General features: G+C 37.8%; 1 protein-coding gene across 5 annotated transcripts in view; it reads right to left on the bottom strand.

Moving 5' to 3' along the window:
* The window catches only part of SLC41A2 (solute carrier family 41 member 2), a 120,660-nt gene that overhangs the window by 89,393 nt on the left and 16,639 nt on the right, over positions 1–14,628 (bottom strand). For 4 of the 5 annotated variants that reach the window (XM_044229254.1, XM_044229256.1, XM_044229255.1 and 1 more), the window contains exon 2: positions 7,185–7,909. In XM_044229254.1, coding sequence (XP_044085189.1) covers positions 7,185–7,739 — 555 coding nt within the window. In that variant the 5' untranslated portion in view covers positions 7,740–7,909. Of the gene's footprint in view, positions 1–7,184; positions 7,910–13,468; positions 13,706–14,628 lie in introns of those variants that run through there. The other variant, XM_044229257.1, reaches the window with a different exon arrangement.

Genomic DNA, 14,628 nt, shown 5'->3' with positions numbered 1-14,628 from the left:
ACAAAAACAAAAAATGCATCCCTCCACAGAAAATGGTGGGGCCAGATACCTTCATCAGGGAATTATACCAAATACTTAGGGAAGAAATAATGACAAAGTGATATAAACCTTAACAAAGAATAGGAGAAAAAAAAAAAGAAAATATTTTCAAATTCACTCATGAGACTAGTACTACCTTAATGAAAACTGCTAATGACATTATGAGGAGGAGGAGAATTATGGGCTAATATTACATATGGATATAGATGCAAAAAATATCACCAAAATATTAGCAAAATTAATCAGAATTGTATAAAAAGAAAACAAATCATGAATAGGTTATACTTATCCCAAAAATATAAGATTGATTTAATTAATATAATTCAAAATAGCAACAAAGGAAAGAAAATCATAGATGTTAACAATAAATAGAAAGTATTTGATAAAGTTCATGATAAAATTCCATTCATGATTTTTAACACAAAGCTTAGTAAATTAAAAAAAGAAACATCCTTAATATCATAAAGAATATTAAAAATGTCAATAGCAAACCCCAGACTTCATGAGGAACTGTTGAAAGCTTTCTCTTAGAGATCTAGGACAAGATAAGTCTGCTTTCATCAGTCCTATTTTATTTTTTAAATCTTTTTAAAAAATATTTTATTTATTTGACAGAAAGAGAGACCACAAGTAGCCAGAGAGGCAGGCAGAAAGAGAGAGGGGAAGCAGGCTCCCCGCTGAGCAGAGAGCCAGACGGGGCTCGATCCCAGGACCCTGAGATTGTGACCCAAGCCGAAGGCACAGGCTTAATTCACTGAGCCACCCAGGTGCTCTCATTAGTCCTATTTTATAGTGCTTTGGAGGTCCTAGCCAGTACAGAATGCCACAAAAAGGAATAAATAAATAAATAATGTGAGTTTTAGAAAGAAGTAAATACTGTCATTATTCACAGATAATATGGTTACGATGAAGTAATTCTAAAAGAATTTACATATAAATTATTATTAGTGAATTTAGCAAACTTGCTAGATACAGGGTCAACACACACACACAGAAAGTGAAATTTTAAAAGAACTGTACCATTTACAATAGCATAAAAAGTATCAAATAACTAAGAATAAGTCTAACAAAAAAAATGTAAAAAACCTGTGCTCAGAAACTAGAAAACATCAGAGAAGGAAATCAAAGATAACCTAATAAATGGAGGGGCTATTGCATGTACATGTGTCTGAAGAGTCAGCATTGTAAGGAGTAAATTCTCCTCCTAATTATCAGTAGATTCGATGCAATCTGAATCACAATTACAACAACTTTCTTTTGTGGAAACTGATAAGCTTTTATACTAAAATATACATGAAGTACAAAGGGAAAAGAATAGCCAAAGCACTTTGAGGAAGAGAGAACATTCTCTACTCGATATTCAGATAGTGTGGTATTCATGCCAAGCAACACAAATACACCAAAGGAGAATAGAAAGCCCAGAAACACGTCTGCACATAAATGGGTACTTGATTTATAACAAAGAGTTTGGTTATATAATAGTGCAGACACACCTGGAAATCCATGCGAAAAGAAACAAAACAAACAATACACAATCCTACATCAAACTCTCTATAAAGTATTCCAGGGAGAGGATTATCTAAATGTAAAAGGCAAAACAATAAAACTTTAAGAAGGTAATTTAAGAGAACATCTTAATTACCAGAAAGTATAGAAAGGTTTCTTAAGCGGGAAGCAAAAAGTACAAACAATGGAAAAGTAGGAAAAAAGGCACTATATCAAAATTAAGAATTCCTGCTCATTAAGACTCACTGAGAGCGGGAAAAGGTAAGCCACAGAGGAAAGATATTTTTAATACATATAACTAAAGGATTTGTATCCAGAATACACAAACAACTCTTACAAATCAGTAAGGAAAAAATCTAACAAATAAGAATATGAGCAAAAAAACCTTTACCAGTTAAGTCCAAATTAATGGTCAGTAAACATCATTAGTCATGAGGGAAATCCCCATTAAAACCACCACACACACATATGCCAGAATTTCTCAACTTACAAAGACTGCTGATACCTTGTTTAAATAAAAATACAGAGCAGTAAGACCTCTCAAACACAGCTGGTTAACCTGTAAATTGGTACAACTATTTGACATATACTAACTTTAAATACCTGTACATCCTAAGACCCAGAAATTCCATTTCTCCATGTATATACAACAAAGATGCATGTACATGTGCACCCAAAATCTGGAAACACCAATGAGTTCTATGTCCAGAATACATTGTGATCTATTCATAACTGGATTAATATATAGAAATAAAAATAAATGGACTACAGTTTCATAAAACTTACATAATGCTGAACAACAACAACAACAAAAAACCAGACACAAGGGCGCCTGGGTGGGTCAGTGGATTAAAGCCTCTGCCTTCTGCTCAGGTCATGATCTCAGGGTCCTGGGATCAAGCCCTGCATCGGACTCTCTGCTCGGGAAGGAGCCTGCTTCCCCTCTCTCTCTCTGCCTAACCCTCTGCCTACTTGTGATCTCTGTCAAATAAATAAATAAATAATCATTAAAAAAAAAAAAAAGACACAGAAGAATATATATATTCTATGCTTCATTATATAAAGTTTTAGAAAAATTAAGTAAAATCAAACAATGGTTTAATGATTCACATTTATAAAGACAAAGAAGTACAGACCATAAAATCAGATTATTGATTACCACTGGTGATGGGGAATAAAGGGTAGCAATCACAAGGAAGCATAAAGACGACTAATGAAAACTGCTAAGATTCTGTTGCTTGACCTGATAGTTATTTGGTTGTTTGTATCATGAAAATTCACTGAGCTGTACATTTTTGGTTTTTATACTATGTGCTAATTTTCATAATTAAAAGTTTTTAAAGCATATTTAAATGAAAATTTTCAAAACATGTTTTTGTCATTTTTAACACTAGGGTTTAATATTATAAATCAATTGTACATGTGTTACCTCAAATAGTATCAAGAAGTAAGTAACCATTATACCAGAGGAAAGTGTAACATCTTAAAGATGTTATTATCGTTCTAGATTATATGTTGAGTGTTTCTTCAGGATAACTGGTATACTAAGAAAAAAAATGTCAACCAGAAATAGTTCATTCATTTTAACAGTTGTGATACTATTGTAATAACTTGAAACAATTATATTTCAAGTGAACAGGTAGATCTGGTCCTCTGTTGGTTTATAGTCCATTCAAAAATCCAATATACTTTCCATTCCCCTTATTTTAACCTCCTGTCTCCCTCTTATTAAGACCCACCTGGAAAATAAAATCTCCTCATCTCAGTATCTTTAAATTAATTACATCTGCAAAGTTTCTATTTTCCCCAACATTTTTTTTTTAACCGATGGATAATTAACATATAATTATATTAGTTACAGGGGTACGATATGATTCCACAATTCTATACATTACTCAGTGTTCATCAAGATAAGTGCACTCTTAACCCCCTTTACCTATTTAACCCAATCTCCCCACCCACCTTCTGTCTGGGAACCATCAGTTTGTTCTCTCTATTTAAGAGTCTGCTGTCTCCTTTTTTTGTACATTTTGTTTCTTAAATTCAATATACAAGTGAAATCATATAGTATTTGTCTTGCTCTGACTTATTTCACTTGGCATTATACCTTCTAGGTTCATCAGTGTTGTTGCAATGGCAAAATCTCATTCTTTTTCATGGTTGAATAAGATTCCACTATATATATGCACCATTTTTTCTTTAACCATTTACCCCTTGATGGACACTTGGGTTGTTTCCACATCTCGGCTATTGTAAATAGTAGTACAATAACCATAGGGGTGCATATAGCTTTTCGAATTAGTGTTTTTATTTTTCTTTAGGTAAATATCATAATGGAATTACTGATCTTACAGTATTTGTATTTTTTAATTTTTCAAGGACTCACCATTACTGTTTTCCAAAATGGCTGCACCAATTTGCATTTCCACTGGTAGGGCACGAGAGTTCCTTTTACCCCACATCCTCACCAGTACTTGTTATTTCTCACAAGTACTTGTATTTGATTCCAGCCATTCTGCCAGGCCTAAGGTGATATCTCACTGTGGTTTTGATTTGCATGTCCTTGGTGATTACTGACGTTGAACATGTTTTCATGTGTCTGTTGGCCATCTGTATGTCTTCTTCAGAAAAATATTCAGGTCCAGTGCCCATTTTTTATTTAATTTAATTTAATGCTTTTGGTGTTGAGTTGTGTTCTTCATATAGTTTGAATATTAACCTCATACCGGACATCATTTGCAAATTATCTTCTCCCATTCAGTCGCCTTTTTGTTTTGTTGATGGTTTCCCTCACTGTGCAAAAGCTCTTTATTTGGTGTAGTCCCAATAGTTTAATTTTGCTTTTGTTTCCCTTGTCTGAGGAGACACATCTAGAAAAATGTTTCTCTGACCAATGTCAGAGAAGTTACTGCTTGTGCTGTCTTCTAGGAGTTCTATGATTTCAGGTCTCACCTTTAGGTTTTTAATCCATGTTGAGTTTATTTTTCAGTACGGTGTGAGAAAGTGGCCCAGTTTCACTCTTCTGCATGTAGCTGTCCAGTTTTCACACCACCTTTCACTGAAGAGACCATCTTTTCCCCACTGTATATTCTTCCTTCCTTTGTCACAGATTAATTGACCGTGTAAGCATGGGTTTGTTTCTGGGCTCTCTATTCTGTTCCATTGATCTGTGTGTCTATTTTTATGCCAGTACCATTCTTCTTCTTCTTCTTTTTTTCTTATGTAAACCCTACTCCCAATGGGGGGCTTGAACTCATGACCCTGAGATCAAGAGTCACATGCTCTACTGACTGAACCAGCCAGGTGTCCCCTGTTTTGATGACTACAGCTTTGTAGTATATCTTAAAATCTGGGATTGTGACACCTACAAGCTTTGTTCTTCTTTTTCAAGGTTGCTTTGACTATTCAGCGTCTTTGTGTTTCCATATAAGCTTTAGTACTATTTGTTCTAGTTCTCTGAAAAATGCTGCTGGAATTTTGATAAGGACTGCATTCTATCTGTAGATTGCTTTTGGGTATTACGGACACTTTAACAATACTGGTTCTTCTAATCCCTAGGCACTGGGTATCTTTCCATTTGTTTGTGTCATCTTCTATTTCTTTCACTGGCGTTCTATAGTTTTCAGAGTACAGGTCTTTCGCTTCCTTGGTTGTTTAATAATAGGTACTTCATTATTTTTGGTACAATTGTAAATGGGATTGTTTTCTTAATTCCGCTTTCTGCTATTATTAGCGTACAGAAATACAACAGATTGTTATTAATTCTGTATCCTGTGACTTTACTGATTTCATTTATCAACTAGTAGTAGACTTTACTGATTTCATTTATCAGTATTTCATTTGGTGGAATCTTAACGGTTTTCTATATATAGTATCATGTCTCCTGCAAGTAGTGAATGTCTTACTTCTTCCTTACCAATTTGGATGCTCTTTCTTTCTTTTTTCTTGTCTGATTGCTGTAAAAATTCCATATACATCTTAAGATGATTTTTTAAATATCCTTTCTCTAACTAATGGTAGAAAAATTGTTTCTATTTATGTATGTTTTCCATTTAGATAAAGATGTTATATCAAGAAGTTTTTTGGTGTCACAAATGATGAGATTTCTTTCAGGGAGCAAGCAATGAAAGACAAGGGCAATAAATGTTATCTAACACTTTCCCAAAGCCAATCTTTCTCTGATGAATGAAAACTTGTAGTAACAGAATGCCACACTTTAACAACTTACTACTTTAGAAAGATAATTATATAATGGGTAATTCTATTAACCATACAACAGTAAGAATTCCTACAAATCAGTAAGTAGCATATACTTTTTTTAAAATGGACAGTAGATACAGAAAAGCATTTCACATAAGAAATAGTCACAGAAGAACTAAGAATGGCCACCAGACATACGAAAACATGCTAAACTATTAATAATAACTAAAGAATGTTAATTAAAATATGGAAACATTTCCCTATCAATTACCAACGATGAAAATGATCAAGAATATTCAACACTCATAAGGACATGAAAAAATAAAAGTACTTCTACATTGATGGTAGGAGTATAAATACTTTTGCAATCTTTTTGAAAATTAATCTGATGCTATCTATAAAATTTTATTTTTTTTCTATTTTTTAAGATTTATTTATTTATTTGACAGAGAGGCAGTGATAGAGGGAACACAAGCAGGGGGAGTGGGAGAGGGAGAAGCAGGCTTACTGCTGAGCAGGAAGTCTGATGTGGGGCTTGATCCCAGGACCCTGGAATCATGACCTGAGCTGAAGGCAGACGCTTAATGACTGAGCCACCCAGGTCTCCCCTGATCTATAAAATTTTAAACACCTACACCTACCCTAACCCCCAGTAATCCCATTTTTAAAATCCATCCAATGAAAATATTAATGTAAGTGCATAACGATACATTTACAAGGGTATTCATTATAGCCTTGGCATTGGAGAGTGAATAAGTAAATTTTAGTATGTCCACACAATGGAATATGAAGTTCTCATTTTATAACACAGAACATCCTTGCTATTGGTTTGGAAAGATGTCTACGTATATTATTCAGCAATGAAAATAAGGTATAGAAAAATATATACAGCATTTCATTTTTTTCTGAAAAAGCAACCCCGCACATAGATTTATATGTAGGCAGAGAAAATGTCTGCAAGTAAACACAACAAACTTTTTTTTTTTTTTTAAACACAACAAACGCTTAATGATGATAACCTCTGGAGGGGGAGAGAGTTTGATGTGAAGAGGAGAACGAGGAAAGATTTTTTTTTCATCTTTTATTTAATACTCTGCACTGTTTGAATTTATTTTAATGTGTTTTTATTTTAAAAAATAAAGAAGTATTTAAATGTAACATTTAATGGGTTTTGCACTGTACCCATTTGGGGATTATTTTATCATTGTAATCCTTTATGTAGAGTCACCTGACAGTCGGAATGAGACTATTCTCTTAGAACCTCTAAAGGAAAACAAACAAAAAAAACACCCAGAAACAGCAGATTCTCTGCTCCAGTCAGCATCCCTTCATTTCACTAAGGGATAAATCCCATCTAAAGGAAATGTCTGAGATTAGTAACCTATGCAAAGCTCTGCCCACAACAAAAGCAGTGAAGATAAACAAAGAGACAAACCCACCTGGACTATATCCAAAACCATGCCGGCTGACACTGTTCCAAAGCCAGCTAGCAGAAATGGTACCAGTATTTGCAGCGCCATGACACCGCTGGATTCCTTGGGTGATTTCTGGTTTGCCTCCACAATGGTGTCTTCATCCCCATCACTAGATGCATCTTCATTCTGCAACATGGCAGCAGCTTCTGCAGTGCCCCTTCCATCACAGTAATTGTAGTCGGCATAGTCCTCATACTTGGGGCTACAGCTTGCGGGTGTGTGCCCATTATTGCCATGAAAAGGCTGCTCTGAGAAACTGTGGAACTCCATGTGCTGCTCAGATCGACTGCTAAAAGTCTGTGCTGCTGTTGATAATCCATCTTGCCAAACGCCATTTGCTTTCTTGTGCCTATCTTCCTGGTTTTTCTGATAAATTACTGGAACCATACTCAACAACAAGTTTAAAAACTTATCAGATTGAATTGTATTTAAGCGTAAAGTCCAGTCTACTAAACCTCCTCCACTACTTGGACCACTACTTGTATTATTAGTAATAGATCTTCCTTTGCTATTAGTCATATTGTCATCGCAAAAGACCCTGTACTCCTGAGATCTCAAGCTTTATGAACCATTGTAGGTAAATCAGAACCACACAAATGCTGGTTTAAATTAAGATGTTGACTTCATTTTGTAGGAAATAATGTTTCTACTAATAAAAGGTGTTTAGAAGTTCCACAGAAGGACTGGATCTGAAAAGAAGAAAATAAAATAATTTTTTAAAATCAGATTAACGATCTTGATACTTAAGATTCTCATATGAAACACACATGTTCTTAAACCAACCCGAAGGTGATGACACTATACTTTGTGGGCTTAAACACATAACTGTTTGGAGTCACACAGCTATTCTGTAAACAGAAACATAATACAGAGAAATTGTGCTCAATCTTTATTTAAAGTGTCTTTCATTGTTGCACACTTTTCCTAATTGATACCTACATAAAACCATCAAGTCGGTAAAGTTTTACAGTGGACAAATTTATTAAATAAAGTGATGACTTCTGGGGCACCTGGGTGGCTCAGTGATTAAATGACTGACTTTGTGGTTTAGGCTCAGGTCATGATTTCATGGGTGGAAAGATCAAGCCCTTGTAGGGACTCCACACTCAGCATGGAGCTGGCTTGAAGCTTCTTGCCCTCTGCCCCCGCCACCCAGTCAGAAGCATGTACATGCATGTGCACATTCTCTCTCACTCTCAAGTATTTTAAATGATGGCTTCTACTACTGTAGAGAGGTCTCAGAATCAAATTGTTACAACTCTTCACATATGTCAGTACATAATAAGAGGCAAAGTATATGGCATTATATTTTAAATATTAAACGGTTACTTTATTTACAACTTAATGTATTTTATCAAAATGTTATTTTTATTAAAATATGAGACAATGATAGGATGTGCTATAAAAATACTTGGTAAATGTTCTGAATACTCGTCAGGGCATTTATTTCACATATGAAAGTAGGTTGGAGTCATATTTGCACAATTCATTATAATTGACAGAGGAATACAATCTCTGTTATCTACCAAATAACCAAAATGAAAAGAGATTACAGATATTCACTAAATGCTCTACTTTGCAAGCCAACCAAAAGAAAGCTTATAATGCACTTACTACTTAACGCTCTTCTCAAAGTCTGCTCTGACCTTTAATCCTAGAGTATGCCCCTGAGTGGGTGGCCAGTGACCACATTCTCTCTAAAGACTTGAAACTAAGAGACACAGACACACACTGTAGCTAGTTCGATAGCAATGGACACTGAGGCTGGAGGCCATACACCATGCGCCCAGGTAGAGAGCCTGAATATTTGGACAGCTGCTGCCATAGACACAGAGGCTTTCAAAGATGTCTACTGCAGTGGGTCTAAAGATATCAGGTCAGGAACACCTAGGCCTGCCTTGTACGTCCAAGAGCATCCAAGATCACGAAATTGGCTCTTATTTGATAATGGGTACATGATCCCACCGCCCAACTGCACTGCCCACCCACCCAGCGAGACTAAGAGTTAATTGCTGTCAGTATTTCTGCTTTTAATGAAAATTATTATATCCTTCAATGTTTATTGCCAGTTCCTTAGACTGTCCATCCCCACTCCTTGGATAGGAAGATCAACAGCAAGGAATGGCAAACAAAAAATAGCAAGGAAGGGCAAACAGAGCTATGTAGCAGGTGCTAATAAGGCCTGTCTCATCCACTTCATCATTTACTCACTTTCCTTCCTTCCCTCTTGTGATTGTGGAGAAGTCTCGGAATTCCTACCGGGAAATATCTTAAAATAGATTCTAGGACCCCAGACCTACGGACTTGGAATAGCTGTACATCTTTCTTTTTAAATTTCCCAAGCAATTATGGTGCAGACTTCTTGTGAACTTGCCCTGAGAATCCAATGAGTAGATGAAGTACCAGCTGCCCTTTCCTGCCATTTGTGGGGTGATCGGTATACAGAAAACGGTGGTGTTTGAAGAAAATCAGATGAATGGAACCCATGTCCAGAGTAATGCCGAGGAGAAACCAAGTAGTCCCAGGAAGACAGAGATGACCAGAACAGCTGCCTGAGAACCTCCCATGGGTGGAGAGGCTCAGCTGTACTTCTGGAACTAATGAGATTCCCAGAACGCTTAGATGACTAGATTGAGAGGGTTCTGTTCTTCAACCCATTGTCTTTTTTATTTTAAGATTTTTTTTTTAATCTATTTGAGAGAGATAGAGACAGAGGTAGTGAGAGAGAACACAAGCAGGGAGGAGGAGGAGAAGCAGGCTCTCTGCCAAGCAGGGAGCCAGCCGTGGGGCTTGATACCAGGACTCTGGGACCCCATGACCTGAGCCAAAGGTAGATGCTTAACGGACAGAGACACTCAGCCTCCCCTCCCGATTTGTGTCTTTTTAAAGAGCAAGCATTTCACGGCCTCAACGAGATCTTCAATTAAATGAAATATAAAACAAACCTCAAAGGGATTGAACTTTAAGACAAGTTTATCTACGGAAGGGTCTGTGATGGATACAGGCAGTTTCTTCCTCCTTTTGAAGTAGAATTATACAGTTGATCAAAAAGGAAATGCAGAGAACTGGGGAAATATGATCAACTAACACTAGATAGAAAAATAAAGGGGAGTTAAGGGGGATAAAAAAGAGGAATTTCCCAAGACAAGTCATCGCTGTTAGAATATTTACAGGGCATGGCTAGGCACATAGTCAACACAGAGTGGGCCAAGCAGGATCCAGATGCAAAGATATGTCCAGCTCATACTTCCGCTCCTAGTATCCTCACGTCAGCACAAGTAATTCGGAAATGGAAGATGGATACTCAACCAGGGCCTCTGTGCACAGAGACCATGAAGGGGGGCTGAAATCCAGCCCAAGGCTCCATTCATGGGGATGCCTTTTTCTGGGAGGCAGTATCCTACCCACCAGACCACACAATGACAAGTGGCTCAAGCAGGACCCAAGTCCTCCCCCTTTTCATATATCTGTTTTCTTACTATTTCCTGAGTGACTACGAGATGCTGGAGTTACACCAAATTAACAAAAGTCACCATTCCTGCTTCTAATGGATTTTTAACTTGTAGTAGGGAGGATAAACCACCAGGTGAGCAAACAAATGAGATAATTTGTGGAATCTGTGATAAGGGCTATAAAGGTAACAGTTGATTTAATGAAGAGTGAGTAAGTTACAAGGTTACTTTAGAGTGGAAGGCCTCTGGAAAAGTTTTCTCACTTCTCTTCGAAGTGACATCATCCTGAAGCTACCATTTTATTTTCCAGCTCAAAAAGTCCCCTCTACCACCACTACCACCACCATCACTAACACTTGAAGTGAAACCCATCCACATTAAAAGAGGATCCACAGAGAGAATCAAAGCCAGGAGATGAGAGAGTCTCGTAACAATTAGAACCTCTATTTCATTTATGTAAAGCTCATTCCGGCCCTGTTGTTCCCAATTATTTGGACCAATAACTGTACAATGAGAAAGCTAGTCTGAGTGGTGTTTCTATCCTAACAGCTTTTTTTTTTAAATAATGCAATTTGGAATTAGTAGGGATTATCTTGTTACAGGTGCATGCCCTAGACTACATATCACTATTTTGCACTGAGAAATGTGTTTATTTTTTTATTTTTTTTTTAAATTTATTTATTTGATAGAGAGAGATCACAAGTAGGCGGAGAGGCAGGCAGAGAGAAGGGCAAAGCAGGCTCTGCTGAGCAGAGAGCCCGATGCGGGACTCGATCCCAGGACCCTGAGATCATGACCTGAGCCGAAGGCAGAGGCTTAACCCACTGAGCCACCATCCAGGCGCCCCTGTGTTTATTTTTATTTTATCCTTCACTTCATCCAGTTACTGAGTGATCATCAATTAGCCTAATGCATGCTTACTGACAAGTTCCATTACCTCCCTTAAAGACTCCTTAAACTTTCTTCTTTTAAAGAAAGCACTTGGGAACTCACTGAATAATGGGTTACAATCAAAATACTTTGTGATGGATGTAAGATAAGTAATGTACATATATACCACCAAATAAAAATCATTGCTCTATACGATTTACCCATGTATGACTAAAAAGAGGCAATAATTTTAAAAATAATTAAACGGAATTTGGCAAAGTCTTCCCTAGCTTTAAGGTACTTAAAGAATGTCAGTGGGGGACACCTGGGTAGCTCAGTTTGTTGGGCAGCAGCCTTCGGCTCAGGTCATGATCCCAGCGTCCTGGGATCGAGTCCCACATCGGGCTCCTTGCTTGGCAGGGAGCCTGCTTCTCCCTCTGTCTCTGCCTGCCATTCTGTCTGCCTGTGCTCACTCTCTCTCCCTCTCTCTCTCTGACAAATAAATAAAATCTTAAAAAAAAAAAAAAGAATGTCAGTGGAGATACTTGTGGGTCACTCCTCAGCTACTTAGTAGGTTATATTAATCTAACCTAGTTGAGAAGGAACAGCATCTTTAAAACTTCTGCATGTCAGTTACAAAGAAGTAAATCTCTAAAAACAAAGAATCTGCTACTCTACTCATTAATGGCCAATATTTGCACAAAACAGAAGTTGCAAATATGAAGCATGATTCAAAAAACCTCGACTGAGTGGCTGTTATCAAATACCATTACTTAGCAGCTGTGTTCCAAAGACTCTTTAGGTGCTATGCACAGCCAACACAGGGGCAACTTTATTTTAGTGCCTTGGATCCTTGTTGCTCAGAGTACAGTTTGTGGTCCAGCAGCACTGGCATCACCCAGGAGTCTGTTAGAAATGCAGGATCTCAGCTCCAACCCCTACTCCAATCTATGAATCAAAACCTGCCATGTTAATACATCCCCAAGTGATTTGTGTACACATGAAAGCTGGAGGAGCACCTCCCCATACATTCAAAAAAAAGAATCTGATTTATAGGGCGCCTGGGTGGCTCAGTTGGTTAAGCAACAGCCTTTGGCTCAGGTCATGATCCTGGAGTACTGGGATCAAGTCCCGCATAGGGCTCCCAGCTCCACAGGGAGTCTGCTTCTCCCTCTGACCTTCTCCCCAGCTCATGCTCTCTCTCTCTCTCAAATAAATAAATAAAATCTTAAAAAAAAATCTAATTTATATTCCCTATACCAAAAAGGAGATGTTGTCAGACTTTGAAATGTGAACAAGGACATGAGCACTGGTAATACATTAAACACTGCTAGTGGGACAGTAAACGTTATTATACTGTTTCGGAAAACAATGGGCATTATCTACTAAAATTAAAGATGCATATGCCCCACATGCCAGCAATTCCACCCTAAGTTCATGCCCTGAAGAGACTCTTGCATGGTATACCAGAAGACACACAAAAAATGTCCTCAGCAGCATTTTCATACTGGCAAAAAAATGGAATTAACTCAAGGCCCAAAACCTAAATTGTGGGATATTCACACACTGGAATACATGAAAGTCATGACAGACACAAATTTCACGAGAATGGTTATATTTGGCTAATGATATAAAAGCAGACGGGGGCTTCAAAGGTATTGGTTGCCATTTTTTCAGCTTGACTGAATACCTGTTAATTACGCTCCTTTATTCATATATACACTACATGGGTGTTTCAGTATGCGTGATACTGTAGATTTTATCTTACTCCCATTACTGCCACCCTCCAGTAAGAGAATTATTTCCACCTGTCGCCACCTTACTTGAAGGCACTTGAGAGGGTTACACTTCCTCATCTCCACTGACATCAGATTTGGCCACGTGACTTGCATTGGCCAATGGAATGAGAGCAGTGGTAACACCTACAAGCAGAAAGAGGTTCAGCTCTGTCTCTTTTCCCTCGGTCATGAGACTGGCACATCCTAGGTTAGTGCTGCTTCTTCAGGCTGGATCCTGGGACAAAGACATGCGCAGAGTCCCAGCTACGGCAGCCAATCCACGGTAACTCACAGGCAACATGTAACATGAGAAAGAAAGAAAGGCTTATAGTTCAAAGCCGCCAAGAATTCGGAATGATTAACACAGCATGATCTAACAAAAGCATCCTAATTATATATATTTAGAAAAGGACTCTGGCCTACAGATTCCTGCCTACTTTAGTGTAGGTGAATCTCAGATATACTGAGCACTTACGGGTTCCAACTATGGTTAGAGTTTTAAAACAGTGGTTTGCAAACATTTAGATCTTATTAACCAAACTTCCCCTCGAATTTTACCAAGTTAAAAACAATCTTTCTCAAGGGGCACCTTGGGCAGATCAGTTGGTTTAGAGCCAACTCTTGGTTTCGGGTCAGTCATGATCTAAGCATAGTGCGAACGAGCACCGTGTGGGGCTGTGGGCCTTGGTGCTCAGCATGGAGTCCGCTGGAGATTCTCTCTCTCCCCCTGCCCCTCCCCCTGTCTCCCCTCCCTGCCTCACCCCTGCACATGCTCCTGCTCTCTCTCAAATAAATAAATAAAAATCTTGAAAAAGAATCATTCCCACCTCATGATTAGAACGGCCATCATCAAGAAGAAAAGAAAGCAAATGCTGACTAGAATGTGAAAAAAGGGAACTTTATGCACTGCTGGCAGGGCCGTAAATTGGTACAGCCATTATGGAAAACAACATGGAGGAACCTCAAAACATGAAAAAACAGAACTACTATACGACCTAGCCATTCCACTTCTGGGAACATATCCAAAGGAAACAAAGACACTAACTTGAAAAGATACCTGCACTCCTGTGTCCAGAGCACCATTATTTCCAAAAGCCAAAATATGGAAACCACCTACGTGTCCACTGACAGGCAAGTGGACAAAGAAGCTGCGATGTATATAGTACATAAACACGTAATAGATTATTCGACCATTAAAAACAACAACAACACCACCAAGGAAATCCTGACATTTGTACAATACGGATGGGCCCTGTGGGCATTATGAAATGAAGTGAAATAAATCAAAAAGGGAAACAGACACACCGT

The sequence above is a fragment of the Neovison vison genome, chromosome 12 (genome assembly GCF_020171115.1).
Source record: "Neovison vison isolate M4711 chromosome 12, ASM_NN_V1, whole genome shotgun sequence".
NCBI classification, from domain to species: Eukaryota; Metazoa; Chordata; class Mammalia; order Carnivora; family Mustelidae; genus Neogale; species Neogale vison.
This window is presented reverse-complemented; position numbering and strand designations above follow the sequence as displayed.